Source organism: Ranitomeya variabilis, chromosome 6 (genome assembly GCF_051348905.1).
Source record: "Ranitomeya variabilis isolate aRanVar5 chromosome 6, aRanVar5.hap1, whole genome shotgun sequence".
Lineage (NCBI taxonomy): Eukaryota > Metazoa > Chordata > Amphibia > Anura > Dendrobatidae > Ranitomeya > Ranitomeya variabilis.
In genome coordinates this window covers 170,797,660-170,823,728 of record NC_135237.1, presented here as the reverse complement: position 1 = coordinate 170,823,728, position 26,069 = coordinate 170,797,660, and the positions used below count along the sequence as shown (strand labels likewise).

General features: G+C 42.0%; 1 protein-coding gene across 2 annotated transcripts in view; it reads left to right on the top strand.

Moving 5' to 3' along the window:
* ELMO1 (engulfment and cell motility 1) overlaps positions 1 to 26,069 on the top strand; it is a 522,734-nt gene that overhangs the window by 144,997 nt on the left and 351,668 nt on the right. For both annotated transcript variants that reach the window (XM_077269247.1, XM_077269246.1), the window contains exons 5-6: positions 14,522 to 14,572; positions 17,905 to 18,074. In XM_077269247.1, coding sequence (XP_077125362.1) covers positions 14,522 to 14,572; positions 17,905 to 18,074 — 221 coding nt within the window. The remainder of the gene's footprint in view (positions 1 to 14,521; positions 14,573 to 17,904; positions 18,075 to 26,069) is intronic.

Sequence of the window (26,069 nt, the reverse complement as noted above, 5' to 3'; positions counted from 1 at the left end):
TGAACTGGATCAAGTGTGTATAAAGGGGAAAATAAGAAAATATGAAATGAATGGGTTAAAACTAAACAATTTTATTAATATAGTAAATTAAAATAAGTGTGTCTAAAAGGTCAGGTTACTTGAACCTGATCCGATAATTCAACAAATGTAGTAATAAAAACCTACTGATTTTAATAAAAAGCAAATTCTGCAATAAATATAACGTGATGGGGTTAAAACTATTAGGTCCTAGACGGGATCCCAACTGGATCCATAACCCAAATGCCGCTAGTACATAGATGGCTGAGTAACAATAACTTAGATTAAAAAATTTTTTTTTTTAAATTAAAAAGCGTATAACTCAATTTCATGATTGAGTCCTTTGGGGGCCAGGCTGTCCAGCATAAAAATCCATTTGGATTCAACCCTGGACATTGCTTTTAGAAAATCACCCCTTATCCCGCCACTTTTTAGAAAAGCATAATAAATCATGTGCAGGTGTCCTTTTATGTGGAATCCAAACAGTCCAGCAAAACCCTAGGGGTGGGGATTTTTTGAAAATTACCTATGAATACAGTAGATTATGTATGAAGCCCAGCAGCAGGGAGGACAGGCTGGCCACTCCATAACCTCAATTATGTTGGTCAGGAACCAAGATTTTGCTCATTTACTGGTGTGTTTAGGGTCATTGTCTTGTTGAAATTTCAAGGGCATGTCCTCCTCACCGTAAGGCAATATGACCTCTTCAAGTATTTTAATATATGCAAACTGGTCCATGATCCCTGGCATGCGGTAAATAGGTCTGGCACCATAGTAGGAGAAACCTGCCTATATCATGACGCTTGCACCACCATGCTTCACTGTTTTCAGAGTGTACTGTGGCCTGAATGCAGAGTTTGGGGGTCGTCTGAAAAACTGTCCACGACCCTTGGACCCAAAAAGAACAATTTTACTTTCATCAGTCCACAAAATGTTTCTCCATTTCTCTTTAGGCCAGTTGATGCAGCATCAATAGTAAAAGATAGAATGTTAAAAATAATAATAAAAATGGTTATTCTCACCTTCTGTAGACAGCCGATCTCCTCAGCCGCTTCCGTTCCTATAGATGCTTTGTGTGCAGGACCTTCGATGACGTCACGGTCACGTGACCGCGATGTCATCTCAGGTCCTTCACACAAAGCATCTATAGGAACGGAAGCGGCCGCGTGCACCGCTGAGAGGCGGGAAGACTCCGGGGCCATCAGAAGGTGAGTATATCACTATTTTTTATTTTAATTCTTTTTTTTTTTAACAATTATATGGTGCCCACTCCATGGAGGAGAGTCTCCTCTCCTCCACCCTGGGTACCAACCGCACATGATCAGCTTACTTCCCGCATGGTGGGCATAGCCCCATGCGGGAAGTAAGCAGATCAATGCATTCCTAGGTGTGCGGAATCCCCGCGATTCCGCAAATTTAATGAACATGCTGCGTTTTTTTCTGGAATGCGATTCCGCTCAGGAAAACAACGCAGCATGTGCACAAAAAATGCGGATTGCCTTCTATTAAATAGGATGCTTAATGTGAGCGTTTTTTTCGCGGTTTTATAGTGTTTTTTATAGCAAAAAAACGCGAAAAATCTGCTACGTGTGCACACAGCCTTACAGTCCTCACAGGTAACTTGAGACTGTCTGTGATTATCCTGGAGCTGATCATTGGCTGAGCCTTTGCCATTCTGGGTATTCTTCCATCCATTCGAATGGTAGTCTTTCCTTTTCTTCCATGTCTCTCTGGTTTGGCTTTCCATTTTAAAGCACTTTAGATCATTTTAGTTGTACAGCAGATCATTGATAAACTAGCTTTAAATCGGCCCACCCTTGATACATTTGCAGCCTCATTTACATAAACATTCCAACTTGTTTTTCTCAGGAATAGAAAACTCTCTTGTTCAGGAAGGTAAATTAGAACTGGTCCTTTACTGCCCTACCCAGCAATGTACGGTAATTGGATTGGTGACTGAAGCTGCTAACAAGTTCCCTTTAAGTGGCAAAGTGTAATATATTCATCAAGTCCATATATTTTATTTACGTGATTAATTATACACAGTACACAGTATTTCTAACCATTCTATTACTAGTTCATGGAATAAGGGTAATTACTGCAGCAAATCCTTCTTTAATTAGTTTTGCTTTTTATCTGTTTTATCTGCAGTGTTTGCTCTGATTAAACTGTGAAATACATTTTTCCAGCCAACTGCAAAAATGTGTTGAAGGTAAACATAGGAAAATGGAACTTGTGGTCTGGTCTGGTTAGGAAATTCTGTTTTTCCACAGATAATGACAGTAGTAACGTCATCGTTTTCTGGAATTTATAATTCCCTTGGCCTGCTCTGGTGTGTTTACTTTTTCAGTTCTTTTCAGGTTGTTTTTTTTGCTTACATCTATGTTACTAATGTTTTTAGGATGACTGTGATGACACCTGTAGAAAGCTGTTAACAAAATATGAACTCCTGGTGAGTTCAAGGGTCAGATACACTGAACGGGACTGGGGTCTTAGGAACTTGGCGAGACAGGATAAGGACTCTGTTCTAACTGTACAGAATCTGGATCCTCGAGCAGAACGGTTACTGACACAGGGTCACAGACAGGGCTGAATTCAGATCCTGGAACAGGCTCCGACAGGTTCTCGTACTGACTGAATGGTTTCAGGTTCGGAATTCAGCCTTGTCTGTGACACCATGTCAGTAACTGTTCTGTTCGAGGATTCAGAGCCGGTACAGTCTGAACAGAGTCCTTATCCTCTCTGACCTTGGGGTCAGCAGCTGCAGTATCCGGGACTGCCTAGGAGTGGTGGTACCTGGTGGCTGTCTGCAGCTCAAGTCTGACTCCACCACCAGGAGCTCCAGTGAACACCAGGTAGCTGATTAGCTACGCCCCTTCCTACGTAACCCCGGCCCTGTGGCACAATGGGTCCACGAAGCATGTGTGCCACCTGCGGGAGTGACAATTTATAGGTCCTGTGCAATACTTAGTGGAAATTTATGCTAGATAGTCTGAAAATGTGCCAAATTTATCACCGTGACTCTTGATGGATGATAGATTTGGTGCATCTATAGACATAGATCCTTTTGTCTAGCTTTAAACCACCTCTTGATTGCTTTGCTTCTTTTATGCCCACGTTTTGTTGCAAATTGGTATGAACTGTTGCATTTTCGGTCATTCCCCATTTCTAGCCAAGTTAAACTTCTTGTTCAGAAAGTCAAACCTCTTTTTCAGTGACCTATAAACAGATGTAACAGAAAAGCAGGTGTGTCCAGCGAGTGGTGAAGGTAAAAAATAACTTTCAATGAAAATATATTAAAATATATACCGTATCCATGTACTGTATATGGTTTCCAGCACTCAGTACACACTGGCTGTAGAACCTAATGACGATCTATGCATTTCGACCTGGTGGTCTTAGTCATGATCATGACTAAGACCACCAGGTTGAAACGCGTAGATTGTTATTAGGTTCTATAGCCAGTGTGTACTGAGTGCTGGAAACCATATATATGGATTTATTTTTAATATATTTTCATTAAAAGTTATTTTTTACCTTCACCACTCGCTGGACACACCTGCTTTTCTGTTGGATTCATTGTGGCTACTTCTCCCTGGTCCATGTGAGGTGTTTGGTGATCAAACAGGAGGTCAAGATAAAAGACATGGTCATTTTTTTTCTCTACATAAACAGATGTAGTTTTAAATACGCAGTAATTGGGTCTAAAGCTTAATAAGCACCAAGGTTAAATGCATTTTCTACCAGCGCTGAAACACACTGAAAGTAGTGCATCTCCTTAATTGTTTGCAAAAGTGCACATACAGTGGCATGTAACAGTTGTGGCATCCCTGTTCACAATTAATGTTATTGTGAACAGTTAAGCAAGTTGAAGATGAAATGATCTCTAAAAGGGCTAAATAAACTCAGTATTTTAGGCAAAAAAAATACATTTTCATCTTTTACATTTTAAAAATTACAAAAAGAAAAATGGGCTGATGCAAAAGTTTGGGCACCCTGCATGGTTAGTACTTAGTACCACCCCTTTTTGAGAGTATCACAGCTTGTAAATTCTTTTTGTAGCGAGTCAAGAGTCTTTCAATTGTTGTTTGAGGGATTTTCATACATTTTTCCATGGAGAATTATTCCAGTTCTGTGAGATTTCTGGGTCATCTTGCATACACTGCTATTTTGAGGTCTAGCAACATAATTTCAATAATGTTCAGATCAGGGGACTGTAAGGGCCATTGCAAAACCTTCAGCTAGCACCTTTTGAGGTAATCTATTGTGGATTTTGATATGTGTTTAGGATCATTATCCATTTTTGAAGTCATCCCCTTTTCAACTTCAGCTTTTTTACAGATGGCATGATATTTGCATAAAGAATTTGCTGAAATTTCATTGAATCCATTCTTCACTCTAACCATGAAATGTTCCTCTTGCCAATGGCTGCAACACAGCCCCAAAACATGCTTATCCCCTTTCTGGCATTAGACGTACTATCCCGTCGAGGTGGGGTGGGCCCGTATGTCCACCGACGGGATAGTGCGTCATGGCGATTAGCCGCGCTCATGGCTGACTATCGCAGCTGACATCCGGCACTATGTGCCAGGAGCGGTCATGGACCGCCCCCGGCACATTAACCCCCGGCACACTGTGATCAAACATGATCACAGTGTTCCCGTGGTACAGGGAAGCATCACGCAGGGAGGGGGCTCCCTGCGGGCTTCCCTGAGACCCTCGGAGCAATGTGATGTGATCGCGTTGCTCCGAGGGTCTCCTACCTTCTTCTCCCTGCAGGCCCCGGATCCAAAATGACTGCGGGGCTGCATCCGGGTCCTGCAGGGAGGTGGCTTACCAGCACTTGCTCAGAGCAGGCGCCGGGAAGCCTCCAGGAGTGCACGTCAGATCGCTGATCTGACACAGTGCACAGCAAAGTGTCAGATCAGCGATCTTACACTATAACATGATGGTCCCCCCCTTCCCCGGGCAATGTTATAGGGTAAAAAAAAAAATAATCAGATGTGTAAAAAAAAAAAAGTAATAAAAAAAATATATATATTGTTCCCATAAATACATTTCTTTATCTAAATAAAAAAATCAATAAAAGTACATATATTTAGTATCGCGCCGCTTCTGTAATGACCAGACCTATAAAACTGTCCCACTAGTTAACCCCTTCACCGTTAAAAAACAACAACGCTTTATTATCATACCGTCGAACAAAAAGTGGAATAACACGTGAACAAAAAGACGGATATAAATAACCATGGTACTGCTGAAAACGTCATATTGTCCCGCAAAAAACGAGCCACCATACAGCATCATCAGCGAAAAAATAAAAAAGTTATAGTCCTCAGAATAAAGCGATGCAAAAATAATTATTTTTTCTATATAATAGTTTTTATCGTATAAAAGCGCCAAAACATAAAAAAATGATATAAATGAGGTATCGCTGTAATCGTACTGACCAGAAGAATAAAACTACTTTTATCCATCCATTTTACCAAACGCGGAACGGTATAAACGCCCCCCCAAAAGAAATTCATGAATAGCTGGTTTTTGGTCATTCTGCCTCACAAAAATCGGAATAAAAAGCGATCAAAAAATGTCACGTGCCCGAAAATGTTACCAATAAAAACGTCAACTCGTCCCGCAAAAAACAAGACCTCACATAACTCTGTGGGCCAAATTGTGGAAAAATTATAGCTCTCAAAATGTGGTAACGCAAAAAATATTTTTTGCAATAAAAAGCGTCTTTTGGTGTGTGACGGCTGCCAATCATCAAAATCCACTAGAAAACCCACTATAAAAGCAAATCAAACCCCCTTCATCACCCCCCTAGTTAGGGAAAAATTAAAGAAATGTATTTATTTCCATTTTCCCATTAGGGTTAGGGCTAGGGTTCGGGCTAGGGTTAGGGTTCGGGCTAGGGTTAGGGTTGGGGCTAGGGTTAGGGTTTGGATTACATTTACGGTTGGTATTAGGGTTAGGGGTGTGTCAGGGTTAGGGGTGTGGTTAGGGTTATATTGGGATTAGGGTTAGGGGTGTGGTTAGTGTTGGGATTAGGGTTAGGGGTGTGTTGGGGTTAGGGGTGTGTTTGGTATTAGGGTTAGGGGTGTGTTTGGGTTAGGGTTTCAGTTAGAATTTGGAGTTTCCACTGTTTAGGCACATCAGTGGCTCTCCAAACGCAACATGGTGTCCCATCTCAATTCCAGTCAATTTTGCATTGAAAAGTCAAACGGCGCTCCTTCCCTTCCGAGCTCTGCCGTGCGCCCAAACAGTGGTTTACCCCCACATATGGGGTATCAGCGTACTCAGGACAAATTGCACAACAACGTTTGGGGTCCAATTTCTTCTCTTACCCTTGGTAAAATAAAAAATTGGGGGCAAAAAGATCATTTTTGTGAAAAAATGTGATTTTTTATTTTTGCGGCTCTGCATTATAAACTTCTGTGAAGCACTTGGTGGGTCAAAGTGCTCACCACACATCTAGATAAGTTCCTTAGGGGGTCTAGTTTCCAAAATGGTGTCACTTGTAGGGGGTTTCAATGTTTAGGCACATCAGGGGCTTTCCAAACGCAACATGGTGTCCCATCTCAATTCCAGTCAATTTTGCATTGAAAAAGTCAAATGGCGCTCCTTCCCTTCCGAGCTCTGCCCTGCGCCCAAACAGTGGTTTACCCCCACATATGGGGTATCTGCGTACTCGGGACAAATTGTACAACAACTTTTGGGTCCAACTTCTCCTGTTACCCTTGGTAAAATAGAACAAATTGGAGCTGAAGTAAATTTTTTGTGAAAAAAATTAAATGTTCATTTTTTTTAAACATTCCAAAAATTCCAGTGAAACACCTGAAGGGTTAATAAACTTCTTGAATGTGGTTTTGAGCACCTTGAGGGGTTTCACACTTGGTTATTTTCTATCATATAGACCCCTCAAAATGACTTCAAATGTGATGTGGTCCCTAAAAAAAAATGGTGTTGTAAAAATTAGAAATTGCTGGTCAACTTTTAACCCTTATAACTCCCTAATAAAAAAAAGTGTTGGCTCCAAAATTGTGCTGATGTACACTAGACATGTGGGAAATGTTACTCATTAAGTATTTTGTGTGACATCTCTGTGATTTAAGAGCATAAAAATTCAATTTTGGAAAATTGCAAAATTTTCTACATTTTTGCCAAATTTCTGTTTTTTTTCACAAATAAACGCAGGTAATATCAAATAAATTTTACCACTATTATGAAGTACAATATGTCACGAGAAAACAATGTCACAATCACCGGGATCTGTTGAAGCGTTCCAGAGTTATAACCTCATAAAGGGACAGTGATTAGAATTGTAAAAATTGGCCCGGTCATTAACGTGCATACCACTCTTGGGGGTAAAGGGGTTAATGGTTAGCGAGATGTTTTTTTCCTGAAATTCTGGGCCCTTTTTTCTCCACACACCACTTTGATCATTGTTGCCAGAGTTCTATTTTGACCACATCGGACCACAGGACTTGTTTCCAATAGATGTTCTTTTGCATACTTCTGACACTGACATTTTATGGTGATGATGCAGGAGATGTTTTCTTCTGATAACTCTTTCATGAATGCCATATTTGTGCAGGTGTCTGTGAACAGTAGAACAATATACCACAACTTTTTCATTTTTTGTAATGTTTAAAATGTATTTTAATCTTTTACATTTTAAACATTGCAAAAAAAGAAAATGCTGTGGTACGTTGTTCTACTGTTCAGACACCTGCCCAAATATATATAATTATATATATAAGCTGAAGAACCCGGCGTTGCCTGGGCATAGTAACTAACTGTAGTTATAACAAATTATACACAGACTCATACTGCAGCAGCACCTCACTTCTCTCATTTTCCCATCAAGCCTCTCATTTTCCCCCTCACATCTGTAATTTTCCTTCTCACATCTCTCATTTTCCCCCTCACACTTCTCATTTTGACCTCACACCTGTCATTTTCCGATCACTCCACTATTTTCCCCTCACTCCTCTCATTTTCCACTCACACTTTTTCACTTTCACATCACATCTCTCATTTTCCCTCACACCTCTCATTTTCCCCTCAACTTCCTGTTATGAGCACAGCGGTGTAATCCATGAGGCTCCTCCCTTTCCCTTGACATCATGCCTCACAGGAGCAACTCCATTTTAGACACGACGGAGCTAGATGTGGCCTGTGTCTGCCGCACACTGATATTCTGAAGGCAGCGGTCCTGATTGTAGCTCGCAGCGGCTGGAACATTTCAGCCGGTGAGTTTTGCAGGGTGGCTTTCGAGGTGAATGTGTCTCCACCCTTGTGCGCTAACAACGTGGGCCGTGTGGATGGGGCATGGACGGGGCTTTGCGTGTGGAGTGAGTGTGGCTATTCGGAGGGGGTTCTGGCTATGTGAAGTGGGCGGGGTTTGATACACACACGTATACAGACAGCTTTATATACTGTATATACAATCTTTGTTCTACTGAGAATGTCCTTTGTTGCCTATATTAACCAATCAGTGCTCAGAATAATTAACTGTAGCAAAATAGAAGCTGAGCTGTGATTGGTTGCTATTGGCAGCCTGATAAACCCCAGCCAACAGGAAGCCCTCCCCCCTGGCAGTATATATTAGCTCACACATACACATAATAGACAGGTCATGTGACTGACAACTGACGTATTTCCTATATGATAAATTTGTTGCTCTTATAGTTTGTCTGCTTATTAATCAGATTTTTATTTTTGAAGGATAATACCAGACTTGTGTGTTTTAGGGCGAGTTTCATGTGTCAAGCTGTGTGTGTTGAATTGCGTGTGGCAACATGCATGTAGCGACTTTTGTGAGATGAGATTTGTGTGGCGACATGCGTGTAGAAACATTTTGTGTGTCGAGTTGCATGTGACGGGTTAGTGTAGCAAGTTGTGTGCAACAAGTTTTGCGCATGGCGAAAAGCTACTTAAAGTGGCCACTTGCAAGTTGTTCTCCTGTTTGAATCTCCTCTGAAGAGTGGCATCATGGGCTCCGCAAAACAACTGTCAAATGATCTGAAAACAAATATTGTTCAACATAGTTGTTCAGGGGAAGGATACAAAAAAGCTGTCTAAGAGATTTAACCTGTCAATTTCCACTGTGACGAACATAGTAAGGAAATGGAAGAACACAGGTACAGTTCTTGTTAAGGCCAGAAGTGGCAGGCCAAGAAAAACATCAGAAAGGCAGAGAAGAAGAATGGTGAGATCAGTCAAGGACAATCCTCAGACCACCTCCAGAAAGCTGCTGCATCAACTTGCTGCAGATGGTGTCACTGTGCATCGGTCAACTATGCAACACACTTTGAACAAGGAGAAGCTGTATGGGAGAGTGATGCGAAAGAAGCCGTTTCTGGAAGCACACCACAAACAGTCGGCTGAGGTATGCAAAAGCACATTTGGAGAAGCCAATTTCTTTTTGGAAGAATGTCCTGTGGACTGATGAAACCAAGATTGAGTTGTTTGGTCATACAAAAAGGCGTTCTGCATGGTGGCAAAAAAACACAGCATTCCAAGAAAAACACTTGCTATCAACAGTAAAATTTGGTGGAGGTTCCATCATGCTTTGGGGCTGTGTGGCCAATGCCGGCACCGGGAATCTTGTTAAAGTTGAGGGACGCATGGATTCCTCTCAGTATCAGCAGATTCTTGACAATAATGTTCACGAATCAGTGACAAAGTTGAAGTTACGCAGGGGATGGATCTTTCAGCAAGACATTGATCCAAAACACCGCTCAAAATCTACTCAGGCATTCATGCAGAGGAACAATTACACTGTTCTGCAATGGCCATCCCAGTCCCCAGACCTGAATATCATTGAACATCTGTGGGATCATTTGAAGAGGGCTGTCCATGCTCGGCGACCATCAAACTTAACTGAACTGGAATTGTTTTGTAAAGAGGAATGGTCAAAAATACCTTCATCCAGGACCCAGGAACTCATTAAAAGCTACAGGAAGCGACTAGAGGCTGTTATTTTTGCAAAAGGAGGATCTACTAAATATTAATGTCACTTTTCTGGTGAGGTGCCCATACTTATGCACCTGTCAAATTTTGTTTGAATGCAGATTGCACATTTTCTGTTAGTACAATAAACCTCATTTCAAGGCAGAAACATTACTGTGTCCAACAGATATTAGATATATGAAACTGAAATAGCTGTTGCAAAAAAAAACAATTTTTATAAAACATTAAGCTTAAGATTAATAGGGGTGCCCTAACGTTTTCATATAACTGTAGTATATAGCACAGGCCACATAGTACTCCTATATACTACGTGGCCTGTGCTATATACTATATGGATGCTATATACATACATACATATTCTAGAATACCCGATACGTTAAAATCGGGCCACCATCTAGTATTAGATATATATATCTATAATATAACGGTAGGAGCATCACTCTGTCCGAAGCCTTTATAGACTGCGCAAGCGTGACACGCCTGCGCAGTCTGGACACCACAGTGACGCAGCCCAGGAGATCGCGGTATGCCTACCCGAGCGAGAGGGAGAGAGAGAGAGATATGTGGGCGAAGGATGGGAGCAGCACATGACAGGATGGGGACCATATTCCAATATAAATGCTTGCCACCCGGGCGTAGGATGAGTTCAATAGTGTGTATGTGTATATATATATATATATATATATATATATATATATATATATATATATATATATATATATATATATATATATATATATATATATATATATATATATATAGTCTAAGGGGCATTTCCGTCTGTCTGTTTGTCTGTCTGTCACGGAAATCCCAAGTCGCTGATTGGCCGCGACCAATCAGAGGCGGGCACAGTCCGGCCGCAAAATGGCCGCTCTCAACTCCCCTGCAGTCAGTGCCCCTTCCATACTCACCTCCCAGTTAGCGCCCACCGCCCACATAGCGTTTTAGCAGTCCGTTAAACCGACTGCGTTACACCACGGCATAACGCGGTGTAACGCAGTCTGTTAACGTTGCTATTAACACTGTGTGACAAACTTTTTACTATTGATGCTGCCTAAGCAGCATCAATAGTAAAAAGATATAATGTTAAAAACAATAATAAAAAAAAAAGGTGCTATTCTCACCTTCCGCAGTCCACCGATGCGCACGAGTGGCGAGGCTGCCGCCAGCTTCCGTTCCCAGAGATGCATTGCGAAATTACCCAGATGACTTAGCGGTCTTGCGAGACCGCTAAGTCATCTGGGTAATTTCGCAATGCATCTCTGGGAACGGAAGCTGGCGGCAGCCTCGCACGCATCGGGACAACTTCGGTGGACGCCAGAGGGTGAGTATATAATTTTTTTTTATTTTAATTCTTTTTTTTAACAGAGATATAGTGCCCACACTGCTGTATACTACGTGGGCTGTGTTATATACTGCGTGACTGATATATACTGCGTGGGCAGTGTTATATACTGCGTGGGCTGTGTTATTTACAGCGAGGGCTGTGTTATATGCTACGTGGCTGCTATATACTATGTGGTTGATATATACTACGTGGCTGTTATATACCACTTGGCTGTGCTATATACTATGTGGCTGCTATATACTATGTGGCTCTGCTATATACTACGTGGCTCTGCTATATATTACTTGGCTGTCTGTGTTATATAGTACATGGGCTGTGTTATATACTATGTGGCTGTGCTATATACTATGTGGCTGTGCTATATACTACGTGGCTGTGCTATATACTACGTGGCTGTGCTATATACTACGTGGCTGCTATATACTACGTGACTGTGCTACATACTACGTGGCTGTGCTATATACTACGTGGCTGTGCTATATACTACGTGGCTGCTATATACTTCGTGGCTGTGCTATATACTACGGGCTGTGCTGTATACTACGTGGCTATGCTATATAGTACGTGGAATATATGTGGTGCCCACACTGCTGTATACTACTTGGGCTGTGTTATATACTGCGTGACTGATATATACTGTGTGAGCAGTGTTATATACTGCGTGGGCTGTTGTTTACTGCGTGGGCTGTGTTATATGCTACGTGGCTGCTATATACTATGTGGTTGCTATATACTATGTGGCTGCTATATACCACTTGGCTGTGCTATATTCTATGTGGCTGCTATATTCTATGTGGCTGCTATATACTATGTGGCTCTGCTATATACTATGTGGCTCTGCTATATACTACATGGCTCTGCTATATTCTACGTGGCTCTGCTATATACTGTGTGGCTCTCTGTGTTGTATAGTACGTGGGCTGTGTTATATACTATGTGGCTGTGCTATATACTACGTGGCTGTGCAGTATACTACGTGGGTGTGCTATATACTACGTGGCTGTGCTATATACTACGTGGCTGTGCTATATACTACGTGGCTGCTATATACTACATGGCTGTGCTATATACTATGTGGCTGTGCTGTATACTACGTGGCTGTGCTATATACTACGTGGCTGTGCTATATACTACGTGGCTGTGCTATATACTACGTGGCTGTGCTATATACTACGTGGCTGTGCTATATACTATGTGGCTGTGCTATATACTACGTGGCTGTGCTATATACTACGGGCTGTGCTGTATACTACGTGGCTGTGCTATATACTATATGGCTGTGCTATATACTATGTGGCTGTGCTATATACTATGTGGCTGTGCTATATACTACATACTACGTGGCTGTGCTATATACTACGTGGCTGTACTATATCCTGCACCCCGAACCCCCGACATCCAGAGCCCCGAACCCCCGACACCGCTTCAGTGATTGGTCGTGGCCGGCCGTGCGCGAACAATCAGCGATATTGGCGCGGTCTTTAAACACCGCTTCGGTCATTGGTCGTGCCCGGCCGGCCGCGACCAATCAGCGGCAGGCACAGTCCGGCCGTGAATTGGCGCCAGATTTGAACCACGCTTCGCTGATCGGCCAGCCGGGCGCGACCAATCAGCGATATTGGCACGGAATTTAAATCCCTCTCACAGTGCAACGTACATACATATATACATACATATTCTAGAATACCCGATGCATTAGAATCGGGCTATCTAGTGTGTGTGTATGTGTATATATATATATATATATATATATATATATATATATATATATATATATATATACAGTACAGACCAAAAGTTTGGACACGCCTTCTCATTTGAAGATTTTTCTGTATTTTCATGACTATTAGATTGCCTTGCGCAGGCGTGTACTACGGAAGACACAGCATGAACTTCAATCCAATATTGCGGCCAGCATGCAGCCAGCGGGTAAGGAAAGGGTGAATCAAACACCCGAAAAACCCCGCCCATATGACCACAAACCTGTCCCGCCAAATTCAGGTGACAGGTTCCCTTTAATAGTTGTAGAGATGTGTCTGCTGCTAGAACTCTGTGTGGCATTGACCTGGTCTCTAATCTGAGCTGCTGTTAATATGCAATTTCTGAGGCTGGTGACTCAGATAAACTTATCCTGAGAAGCAGAGGTGACTCTTGGTCTTCCTTTCCTGGGGCGGTCCTCATGTGAGCCAGTTTCTTTGTAGCTCTTGATGGTTTTTGCCACTGCACTTGGGGACACTTTCAAAGTTTGCCCAATTTTTCGGACTGACTGACCTTCATTTCTTAAAGTAATGATGGCCACTCGTTTTTCTTTACTTAGCTGCTTTTTTCTTGCCATAATACAAACAGTCTATTCAGTAGGACTATGAGCTGTGTATCCACCAGACTTCTGCACAACACAACTGATGGTCTCAACCCCATTTGTAAGGCAAGAAATCCCACTTATTAAACCTGACAGGGCACATCTGTGAACTGAAAACCATTCCCGGTGACTACCTATTGAAGCTCATCAAGAGAATGCCAAGAGTGTGCAAAGCAGTCATCAAAGCAAAAGGTGGCTACTTTGAAGAACCTAGAATATAAGACATATTTTCAGTTGTTTCACACTTTTTTGCTAAGTATATAATTCCACATAAACATAAATGAGAGGGTGTGTTCAAACTTTTGGTCTGTACTGTGTATATATGTATATATGTATGTATGTATATATATATATATATATATATATATATACATATACATACATATATATATATATATATATATATATATATATATATATATATATATATATATATATATATATATATATATATACAAAGTGAAATGTGTAATTTTTAACTTTAGACCTTTTAGAGATAGATCATTTCATCTCCAACTTGCTTAACTGTTCAATATAACAGTAATTATGACCAGGGGTGCCCACATTTTACATGCCACTATTGGTTTGAAAATTAGTCCTCTGTGTTTGTGATAGAGGAATTTAACTGACTTGACTTTGATTGACTTGTGGGGTACTGTTACCTCAAAACTATATGAAACATCTGTGGAAAAGTGATAATATGCTAAGATCGTAATAACCCTTTCTTACTTTTAGGAAGCAAATGAACAGTGTATAAATTAGTATGATGGTCTGTTTTCTACACACAGAAGTACTACATAAGTATAACTTTCTTGTTTTAGAATCGCAATGAAATAAAAAATGGAGCCATTCTACGGTTGACAACATCACCCGTAAGTACTGATTTGCCAGAAGTTCTTGTGCTTGTGGTGTATTGTGAGTGTGTTAATATACTTGCCTACCCTTGTTTTCTCCTTTATTCGGTATCCTGTTCTTCTCCTCTTCTCTGTGACGCCACCTTTCTTCAGACTCTCCAGGTCATACTGCGCTGTGACCCAGAAGTGGCTTTTACAGTGCAGGTCTATGGAGCATCAGGACAAGGCTCTATAGACTTACATAGTAAAAGAGACTTCCGACTCTAAAACATAGATGTGAGCCGGCTAGTCTGAAGTGAGATGATGTCACTGAGAAGAGAAGAAAGAATCTAAATCCCTGAGAAGGAGGCGAAAGGTGAGTATATTAATGAAGAAACCTCAATGGGTGTGTTTTTTTTTAATGATTTTTTTTCTTTTGAGTTGTGGACACTATTTTATCAAAATATGAGTTCCTGTAATATGTTCTGAAATGCACTTCTTGTCTTCCCTTCCATTGGTCTTGAATTTTTTGTTATAAAAACTGCGGTACTCGGCAGTGGCCACTAAATAATGTAAAGGTATGTGCACATGGCATCTTTAAAGGGAACCTGTCAGCAGGATTGTGCACAGTAACCTACAGTGTCAGGTCGGCGCGGTTATACTGATTAAAATGATACCTGGGTTGATGAAATCCGTCTTATGGTTGTTTTTTTATCTTTATTCTCAGTTTTGAGTTAATGATATGCTCGTGGCCTGTGTGGGGGTCCCTCAGTGATCTGCCCTATTTTACATACTGAATATTATATGTATTAAAAAAAAAAAACACGTAGGGTCCCAGCAGCGTGAGACCACCTTGTCATTAGTTGCTAGACATACATGAATTGCCCAAATTATGTGCTAAGCATCTCAACTTTCTCTTATTATCCAGAACAGTATTCATATTTCACATATTCCAGATTGACATGCTTTAGCACGACAGAGTGCAACTTCTTTTGTAAATTTATATGGAGGTGGCTGCTCCTGTTCACATTATCACTGTTCACATTAGCTTGGAAGTGCCAGTCAGTCTGTTATTTATGTGGATGAATTAGGCCACTCTGGAGGCCAGCTTAATATTTTTAGTAGCTGAACATACTATAAAACATACTAAAAAATAAGATCCTAAAAGTACCAGAAGCAAATTTCTAGGCACATTTACTATTTATTAATATTGCTGTATTTGCACCTACGAAGTTGAATAGAAGAATTAGAATTGCACCAATTTAGAAAGATGCATACAGCTGAATAGATTTATTTTGTGAAAAACACATTTGGAAGGATCTGACTGGATTTTATTACACCAGCATTTATGCGATCAATTTGATTATTTTGGTCTTGATAAGAGGTTAAAGCATGACCGCTCACTGAAAAATAAATATAGGCAATTGGCTACCTGGACGTTTGATTTGTCCCACATTCCTCTACAGTCTCCAGCAAATACATTTGTCTGGATAAACAAAATGAAACAATAAAAAGGAGTTCTTCACTTTTTCAGTCCTTCGCGACCTTTGATGAACGTTAATATCAAAGGTCATGTCTGTGCCTTTCACATGGGGTCACGCGCCAAGCCCACATCTTTCTTTGAACTTGATGACTGATTTAAACAGCCATGGGTGGAGTGGTGCTCCACCCATGGCTGTTAACCTGTTAAATCCTGCTGTCAATCACTGACAGCGGGGTTTAACACTCGCCGTCAGGAAGCACGTCATACATCCCACCCATCGGTGCCGATGTCACATGATCGAGTTGTCCTGAAAACTGGGATTTTGCTGATGACCCCTGGCTCTGTCATTACAATACTCCTGAGAACACTGGCTTGTGGTTGGCGTTCATCAGAGATTGTGATTTCTGCTATAAGTAGCAGAGCTGAAGTCCAGGCTATTGGATGATCACAGCCTCAAGTCTCCTAAGGGGAATATTCTAGTCATTACAAAGTGAGAAAAAAAGTTTTTAATAATATGAAAAAAAACCCACATGTTCAAATCCACCCCTCTTTCACCCCATTAAAAATAAAACAAAACAAACAAAAAAAATACACATATTTAGTATCACTGTGTTCAGAAAAGTCCAATCTATCATTAAACTTCACAACGAGAAAATAAATCAAAACACCAGAATTACAGGTTTTTGGCCAAATTGCAATAAAATACAATATGATGCTTTCAAAACATCACATCCATCTAACCTAAAATAGTATCCTTAAAAAACGTCTGCTCAGGGTGCAAAAATAAAGCCCTCACATAGCCCCATATCCTGAAAAATGAAAACGTCACAGGTCTTGGAAAATGGCAGAAAAAGCAACATTTTTTTTTTTCTTTCAAATTTCGTATGTTTTTTCACCACTTAATGGGAATCTGTCACCCCAAAAATCATATATGAGCTAAGGCCACCGGCATCAGGGGCTTATCTACAGCATTCTGTAATGCTGTAGATAAGCCCCCTATGTATCCTGAAAGATGAGAAAAAGAGGTTAGATTATTCTCACCTGGGCGGGCGGTCCCGTCCGATGGCTCCGGCGCAGGCGTACTTTTTCTGCCCTGTTGAGGGCAGAGCAAAGTACTGCAGTGCGCAGGCGCCGGGCCTCTCTGACCTTTCCCAGCACCTGCGCACCGCAGTACTTTGCTCTGCCCTCAACAGGGCAGACAAAGTACGCCGGAGCCGCAGCAGGAAGACAAAAAGAGGACGTCATCGTATGAAGATGGGAGGCCCTGGACCAGACCGCGACACCCATCGGACGGGACCGCCCCTGGGTGAGTATAATATAACCTGTTTTTCTTACCTTTCAGGTTATATCGGGGGCTAATCTACAGCATTATAGAATGCTGTAGATAAGCCCCTGATGCCGGTGGCCTTAGCTTATATACGATTTTTGGGGTGACAGATTCCCTTTAAATGAAAAAAAAAAGCTTACACATGTCTGGTATCTGCATACTCATACTGACCTGGAGAGTAATATTGGCAGGTCAGTTTTACCATATAGTGAACATGCTAAAGAAAAAAAAAAAAAAACAATTGTGGAGTTTCCCTTTTTTGCAATTTCTATGCACTTGTAATTTTTTTCCAACATTCCAGTGCATCACATTATAAAATGAATGGTGTCATTCAAAAGTACAACTCGCCCCCCCCCCCCTCCAATAAAAAAAACAAAACAAAAAAAAAACAAGCCTTCATGCGGCTATGGGGATGGAAAAATAAAAAAGTTATGGCTCTTGAAATAAGGGGAGGAAAAAAATGAAAGCGCAAATATGGAAAATCACAAGGTCATGAAAGGGTTAATATGCAAGGTTTTATAGTCAAACATTTGAATTAACATAATTTGTGTCCATCCTTAGACTCACACTGCTCAGCAGCTCCATGAGAGGGTCCAGTCTTCAAGTATGGACGTCAAGTTAGAAGCACTAAAGGATTTGGCCAGATTTTCGCGAGATATTACTTTTGCTCAAGAGTTCATAAACCTGGATGGCATTTACCTTCTCACACAAATGGTGGAAAGTGGTAACGAGTAAGTTTCTCCTGTTTTCGTACAGTTCTAGATCCTGTAGGCTGAATGCATTTAAACATTAGCAAAGTGATGCACTGGTCTTCTTGGGACTTCTGTTTGTTCTGTAGTATGTTTTTAATTCTACACTACATATTACATTATTGAAGCCTGTGTTGTTTATGTTTGTGAGGCTAATTTTTTTCTTATTTTAACAAGTTCGCTCCTCTCTTTAAATGTCCTACTGCTTTACTTAACACACATGCCTTATCATAAATAGGGAAACAATAATACAGTATATGCAAAATAAACTCCGGAAACAAGGAATCTCCTCTCCTGTCAGCCATAGATAAAGTTGTCCATTGCCACTGACTCTTTTAACTTTAAGGCCCTATTTCATAACTCAGAGCTTGATGACCAGTATCGGATCTTCTCGTGTTCTGTTCTTCCATTTGGACCTTGCAGTGATGCAATAATTGACTCCCCTAAATGTTCAGCATTTCAGACTCGTATTTTGCATTGTTTGCTTAAATGGTTTGTGCCACGAACAAAATTATATTTTATTCAACAGATCTTGGAATTTTAATAAACTCCACAATTGAATGTGTTTAAAAACAGCATTTCCTGTTCTGTGATCCCATTCTGTAATGTCGGTATACTCTTTTTTGCTTCCTCCCCTGCCTAAAAGATGTGGTATGATTAGACCATGTTCCTGTACGGTCAGACACAGCCATTACACAGTACACAGCAGGAGCACATTTATAAGGTTATCTCAGCACAGGAACATTTTATTTACACACATCCAATTGTGAAACTTATTTTTTTTCCAAGATTTATTGATTTAAAATATGCTTGTGTAACAACCCCTTTAAGTGTTTAGTGAGATTGCTTATTTACACACATATATTTAGAGGTATATGCATACCTCACCCATCCATATGTTTGAAACCAGGAGGCACAAGATAATAATAACAAAATAAGAATTTGTCATCTTTTATGTTAAGCTTGAAACACAAAAAAGACAAAATCAAACTAACTTGTGATTAATTACATTTGGACTTGCCGCTCCCCACCTTGTCAGTGCGCACATAACTAAAGATGAGCGACCTTGTTCTGATAACGTTTGCCAATCTAAAAAACGGCACGAACGTAGCGCATTTGGATTCGTGTTTGGTTTCCTGAGCATTTTTCCTCAAAGTCGGCAAAATTCAGTCACAGATTGGTAAATGATTTATTCTCCACTAATGCTTTTGTTTTGACTTTGGATAGAATAGTGGTTCTGTGATGAGGGGAGGGTATGTGTCTAGGTCAGAGGAGCGGTAGAGTGTGATTTTGTTTTTTTAATAACTTAATGTGTGTAGATTCTGGCAGCCAATCGGAGCACAGAAACCATCCACAACGTCCAGACACAAGGGCTTCTGTGATTGCCTTCTAAAGTCACATGTCCCTCTCCATATAAAAAGCGGACATGTTGTTTTGCTTGCGCCATTTTCTTGTTTAACATCGCAGAGAGGTCGCTCATGCTGCTGAAAGTGAACTTGTCATTTAGTTAGATAGGATCCTGTTCTGTGTAAAATCGACCTTCCAGCATCTAACTAGTTTGTGCTAATAGTGTTGTGCAGGCAGGAGTCCACATTTCCTTCAGAGAATCATTTAGGCTAAAACTGTGTTGCAGTCAAAACTCAAGAGGCGCAATTTGCTAACCAAAATCGTTATGTCTAATATTGGGGTTCAGCCAGGAGGCCCAATTTGATAATCCAAATTGCTGGGCTAATACTGTAGTGCAGTCCGTAGTACTCATTACCTACTCTAAATCATTTGGGCAAAAACTGTGTTGCAGTCAGGACTCAGGTGGCCCTATTTGCTAATCCAAATCGTTAGGGCAAATAGTATTAAGCAGACCAGAGTCCACATTTCCTGCTCGGAATCATTTGGGCTAAAACAGTGTTGCAGTCGAGACTCAGGAGGCCCCACTTGCCATTGAAAATTATCAGGGCTAATATTGTTGTTCATGCACACCATCTCAGAAAATAAATACTGATTGTTCATTTAGTGACAGGTGACTGACAGGTCTTGGCCTAAGGTTGTGAAACAGCTGGTTAAAAGATGGGAAGGGTATATACAGCATGAGTGGGGAAAAAGCAAGGTCGTGATGGAAGAGGGAATAGGCTTGGTGTTCAATGTGTACGTGGGTTAGGTGGTAAAATGTGTCAAGGCTAGGCTGTGCATTAGCGCAATCAGACGTTCCAGGGTCATTACCAGGGCCGGACTGGCCATAGGGCACTTCTGGCAAATGCCAGAAGGGCCGGTGCCAGTGGTGGGCCTCTCAATCCGCCGCCCCCGCCGTCGCATTCAACTATACCGGCGTATAGACGCCGGTACAGTTGAATGCAATGATGGAGGAGAAAGCGTCTACAGACGCTCCTCTCCCATCATTCCCCGCTCTGCCTCTGACACTGCGGGTGCGCGATGATGTCATATCATCGCGCACCTGCTGTGTCCCGGGCAGACTGCACGCTGCTGAGACAGGAGCAGGAACCAGGAAGCAACGCTGGGCACGAGGAGAGGTGAGGAGAGTTTTTTTTTTTTTCTGGACTGTGGGGCCATTCTCGGAGGAGGGGAGGGGAGGAAGAGAAGAGATGTGGGCTGTATATAGCTCTCTGTGGGCTGTGCTCTGTGCTGTATACTGCTGTGGGCTGTATATAGTTCTCTGTGGGCTGTGCTCTGTGCTGTATACTACTGTGGGCTGTATATAGTTCTCTGTGGGCTGTGCTCTGTGCTGTATACTGCTGTGGGCTGTATATAGTTCTCTGTGGGCTGTGCTCTTTGCTGTATACTGCTGTGGGCTGTATATAGTTCTCTGTGGGCTGTGCTCTGTGCTGTATACTACTGTGGGCTGTTTATAGTTCTCTGTGGGCTGTGCTCTGTGCTGTATACTGCTGTGGGCTGTATATAGTTCTCTGTGGGCTGTGCTCTGTGCTGTATACTGCTGTGGGCTGTATATAGTTCTCTGTGGGCTGTGCTCTGTGCTGTATACTACTGTGGGCTGTATATAGCTCTCTGTGGGCTGTGCTCTGTGCTGTATACTACTGTGTGCTCTGTGCTATATATAGTACTCTGTGGGCTGTGCTCTGTGCTGTATACTACCGTGGGCTGTGTGCTATATATAGTACTCTGTGGGCTGTGCTCTGTGCTGTATACTACTGTGGGCTGTATATAGTTCTCTGTGGGCTGTGCTCTGTGCTGTATACTGCTGTGGGCTGTATATAGTTATCTGTGGGCTGTGCTGTATACTACTGTGGGCTGTATATAGCTCTCTGTGGGCTGTGCTCTGTGCTGTATACTACTGTGTGCTCTGTGCTATATATAGTACTCTGTGGGCTGTGCTCTGTGCTGTATACTACTGTGGGCTGTATATAGTACTCTGTGGGCTGTGCTCTGTGCTGTATACTACTGTGGGCTGTATATAGCTCTCTGTGGGCTGTGCTCTGTGCTGTATACTACTGTGGGCTGTATATAGTTCTCTGTGGGCTGTGCTCTGTGCTGTATACTGCTGTGGGCTGTATATATTTCTCTGTGGGCTGTGCTCTGTGCTGTATACTACTGTGTGCTGTATATAGTTCTCTGTGGGCTGTGCTGTATATAGTACTCTGGGCTGTGCTGTATATAGTACTCTGTGGGCTGTGCTGTGTATAGTACTCTGTGGGCTGTGCTGTATATAGTACTCTGTGGGCTGTGCTGTATATAGTACTCTGTGGGCTGTGCTGTATATAGTACTCTCTGGGCTGTGCTGTATATAGTACTCTCTGGGCTGTGCTGTATATAGTACTCTCTGGGCTGTGCTTTATATAGTACTCTCTGGGCTGTGCTGTATATAGTACTCTGGGCTGTGCTTTATATAGTTCTCTGTGGGCTGTGCTGTATATAGTTCTCTGTGGGCTGTGCTGTATATAGTTCTCTGTGGGCTGTGCTGTATATATTACTTTGTGGGCTGTGCTGTATATATTACTTTGTGGGCTGTGCTGTATATATTACTCTGTGGGCTGTGCTGTATACTACTGTGTGGACTGTGCTGTATACTTCTACGTGGGCTGTGCTGTATACTACTGTGTGGTCTGTGCTGTATACTACTGTGTGGTCTGTGCTGAATACTGCTGTGTGGGCTGTGTTATCTACTACGCGAGCTGTGCTATAGTATGCAGGCTGTGCTGTATACTATGCGGTTTGTGCTATATAATATGCGGGCTTTGCTATATACTATGGGGAGTATATTATATTCTATGGGGGAGGCCATGTTATGTACTATGTGGCTGTGTTATATACTATTGTGGGGGTATATTATATTCTATGGGGGAGGCTGCGTTATATACTATGGGGGGCTGCATTATATTCTATGGGGGGCTACATTATATATTATGGGGAGGTGGGCTGTATTATATTCTATGGGGGTTACATACTCTGGGGTGGCTGCATTATACTCTGGGGTGGCTGCATTATACTCTGGGGTGGCTGCATTATACTCTGGGGTGGCTGCATTATACTCTGGGGTGGCTGCATTATACTGTATCGAGGACTATGGGGAATACGTTATACTATATGAAGAACTATGGGGTGCATTATACTATGGGAAGTGAATTGTACTACATGGATGACTGTGGCGGTGCATTATACTATATGGAGCACTATGAGGATTGTATTATGCTATATGGAGGACTATGAGGATTATATTATGCTATATGGAGGACTATGAGGAGTGTATTATACTATGTGGAGGACTGAGCAGTGTATTTTAATATATGGAGGACTATAGGGAGTGTATTATACTATATGGAGGACTATGGAGCACATTATAATATATGGAGGACTATGGGGTGTATTTTACTAAACAAGTAAAATGCTGCATATTCGGATTGTTTTTGCTGGAACAAAAAGCCTTGTTGTCAGCAGCACATTGCCAGTGTAAACTGTAGATGTGCTGCTGAAAACATGATACTGTATGGTGATCTGTTAGTGATCTATTAGTGATCGTTCTGTCTCATCATTATTCCTCAGCTGGTGGAAAGAGGCCGGGAAACAAGCGTTGAACAACTTCAGTATTGTCGATCAAACTCGTTTAGCGGCCTGAACTCAGCGCACGTAAATACAACAGAAAGGCTTCTGTGTGATGTGCAATATGTTAGCATTTGGGGACCCATTTTAAAATTTACCTAGGGCCCCACTTTGCCTAAAACCGGCCCTGCCTACAAGTGTACAAAGATATTATACAGTCACCATGTGACAAGTGGGCCTGTGTAACTTCAAATGCCAGGGCTGAATTTTAGTCCCAGTCCGGCCCTGGTCATTACCAAAAGATCACGTAGTAAACCAAGGGAAAATAGGACGTCGTACGTCAGTTCACATGCCAGGGTCAGAATACCAGAGAAATAGCAGATAAGCAAAGGAGCAATAACAAACGGGTAGTCTGAACACTCCAAAGGTCAGCAGCAGAATATCAGATGCAAAGGGGCAATAACTAACCAGTAGTCTGAACACGGTCCAAAGGTCAGCAGCAGCAGAAGATCAGAACAGGGTACAGGCAAACACGCCAGAGAGCACAAGCTTAGAACAAGCTTTTGACTGGCAATGATCTGAGCTAGACAGCTCACCTAAATAGCAGGGAAATTACCAAGAACATGGAGCACCTGTGGAAATCTCTGCACCTTCCAGTCAGATATTTCAACCGAGCTGTCAATCAAAGCGCCGACAGCTCAGCACACCCCAGCACAGGATAGGATGACAGAGCTGTACATCACAGAGTCCCAGACACTCTGAGAAGAGGAATCATGACATAATGTTGCTGAAAGCTCTACTGAGTGAACACCGTCTCGTCATATTGAAAGACCATTGAGAACATTTGTTACTGGACAGGCTATTCGACTCCCTTTCTTTGACAGTCACACAGTGGTACGCCTTGTAGATGAGGGTCAGAAAGAGCAATATGCTCCAGTGGATGGCAAGCACTGCATCAAATGGCCTCTCCTCCTGTACCTCCACCTTAACATCACACACAGTACAATCCTCAGAGGTGGCACCCCAATCACTCTTGTGTCCCCCCCCACGTCACAACTGTACAACCGCCCAACTGACTATGGGGAACCACAGATGGGCCATTCTGCAGAGATGTTCACACATTCTATTCCAAGGGCATCAGAGGTCTGCTCCAAAGATTCAAAGATTCCAGAGGAGGAAAGCATCTGCACCGATGCCCAAAATGTTTTCCTGTTTAATCTGGGGCCGGATGATGTAGGGTCCCAGCAGAATCCAGACCCTCGTCACCAGATGTTAACCCCCCGGGGTGGAGGCAAAACTGATGAGATTCAGATACCTGAGGCGCATGTGAACTGTCATGTGCTGTCAGGGAAAGAAGAGAAGGAGGGTGAACACAGGACGATAATGAGGTTGTAGATCCCACTTGGTGTCAACCCATAGCAATTGATCTGTCAACTACCTGTGTTAGTGTCCTTACATTTTTCTAACATTAGTGCTCTACCAAGCTGATATTTGTGCCACCTGAGTGTGGCTGGGAAGAAAATTGTTTGAGCAGTTGCATGAGGAAACACGGCTTCCAGCAAAGGCGGCTTACACCGCTCCCTCACCCACCTTGTCTTATTTGAAACTTCAATTCAAAGCACTAAATACTGGCCCAGACCCTGATACCTCATGCATGACCCATGGCTGACTGCTGCTGTGCCATTATCAAACTTTTACCGTTGATCAATTGATGCCATTTTTCCTGGCGTCTGACCATAATTTTTGTAAATGTCTGGACTCCCAAGATGGGTCTCTTTCATGTTCGCCTGAATTTGGCATGCCTCTTTGAGCACCAGGCCTACACCTGTCACTTATGCCACCTGTTACTGATCAATGTTTCAGCTAGAAATGCTGGTCCAAGCCCTGTCCCATGCATCCATGCTGGGCAATTATACTATTTGTAGTCTGGGTCAATCGATGCCACTTTCCTGGTGTCTGCCTCTAATTTGAGCTGTTTGGGAAGCTTTTCAGCCCCCTTATTTTAAGGTGTTGTGTGTGCGTTTGGTTTTGCCTCCCATTGAATTCAATGGAATTCAGCGAACCGTTCGGCGAACATAGAGACGTTCGTCGAACCGAACCTTGAAAGGTTCACTCATTATTAATTTTATTTAGCCTATGAATGGTTTCTTTCATGTTTAAAAAGGACAGTTTTATTTATTGATGTTTAATCATAATGGCAGAGATTAGTGAGTGGTTTAATCTCACCAGAAATGTTCTCACCAAGCAGAAGCATCTCTAAATACTTTGGTGTACAGGCTTCATCAGTGCAAAATGGTATCAAGAAGTTTACAGCCGATTAGCTTACAGGTTTTATGGCACAAAGGAAAATTGATAAGAGAATTTTGCTACAATTGGTTTAAAATGTGACAAAGAAATAGCGAACAACATTCAAAGAACTTCATGCTTTAACCCATACCAAAACCTGCATACTGTGCAAAATAGGGCCCTTTGGTCAAAGGAAAAGTAGGACCCTACTAATTAGACAAAAGGCTTGAAACAGGTTGTGATGGTGTGATATGCTATGTGAGTATCATTTTTGTGTATATTTCTATTTTACTTATTTTCATGGTGTTCTCTTGTAGAAGGAGTTATTTTCTAATTCATGAATGGCTGTTGCTGCCATCTGATATCAGCCCCCACAGCACTGTATTGTTTGCTGATATGCTAATGACATGTTGACCTAGCTTGTTGAAACAATGAGCCCCTGAGACCTTCCCCCTCCTGACCTGTGAATGAGGAGGGAGACTTAAAATATCAGGGAGGTGAGACATAGATCAGATCTGGTGTGGAACCATGATGTGAAGACAGCACCTCAGAAAGAGAGGGAAGGAAGCGTATATGGACAGTTATCCTCTGCTGGATTGTTGCACTCTTATCTCCCAGGTCTTTTATCTTCATACTGAATTGCATTCGAATTCTGGACTATTTTATCCTTTGTGTGGTGGATCA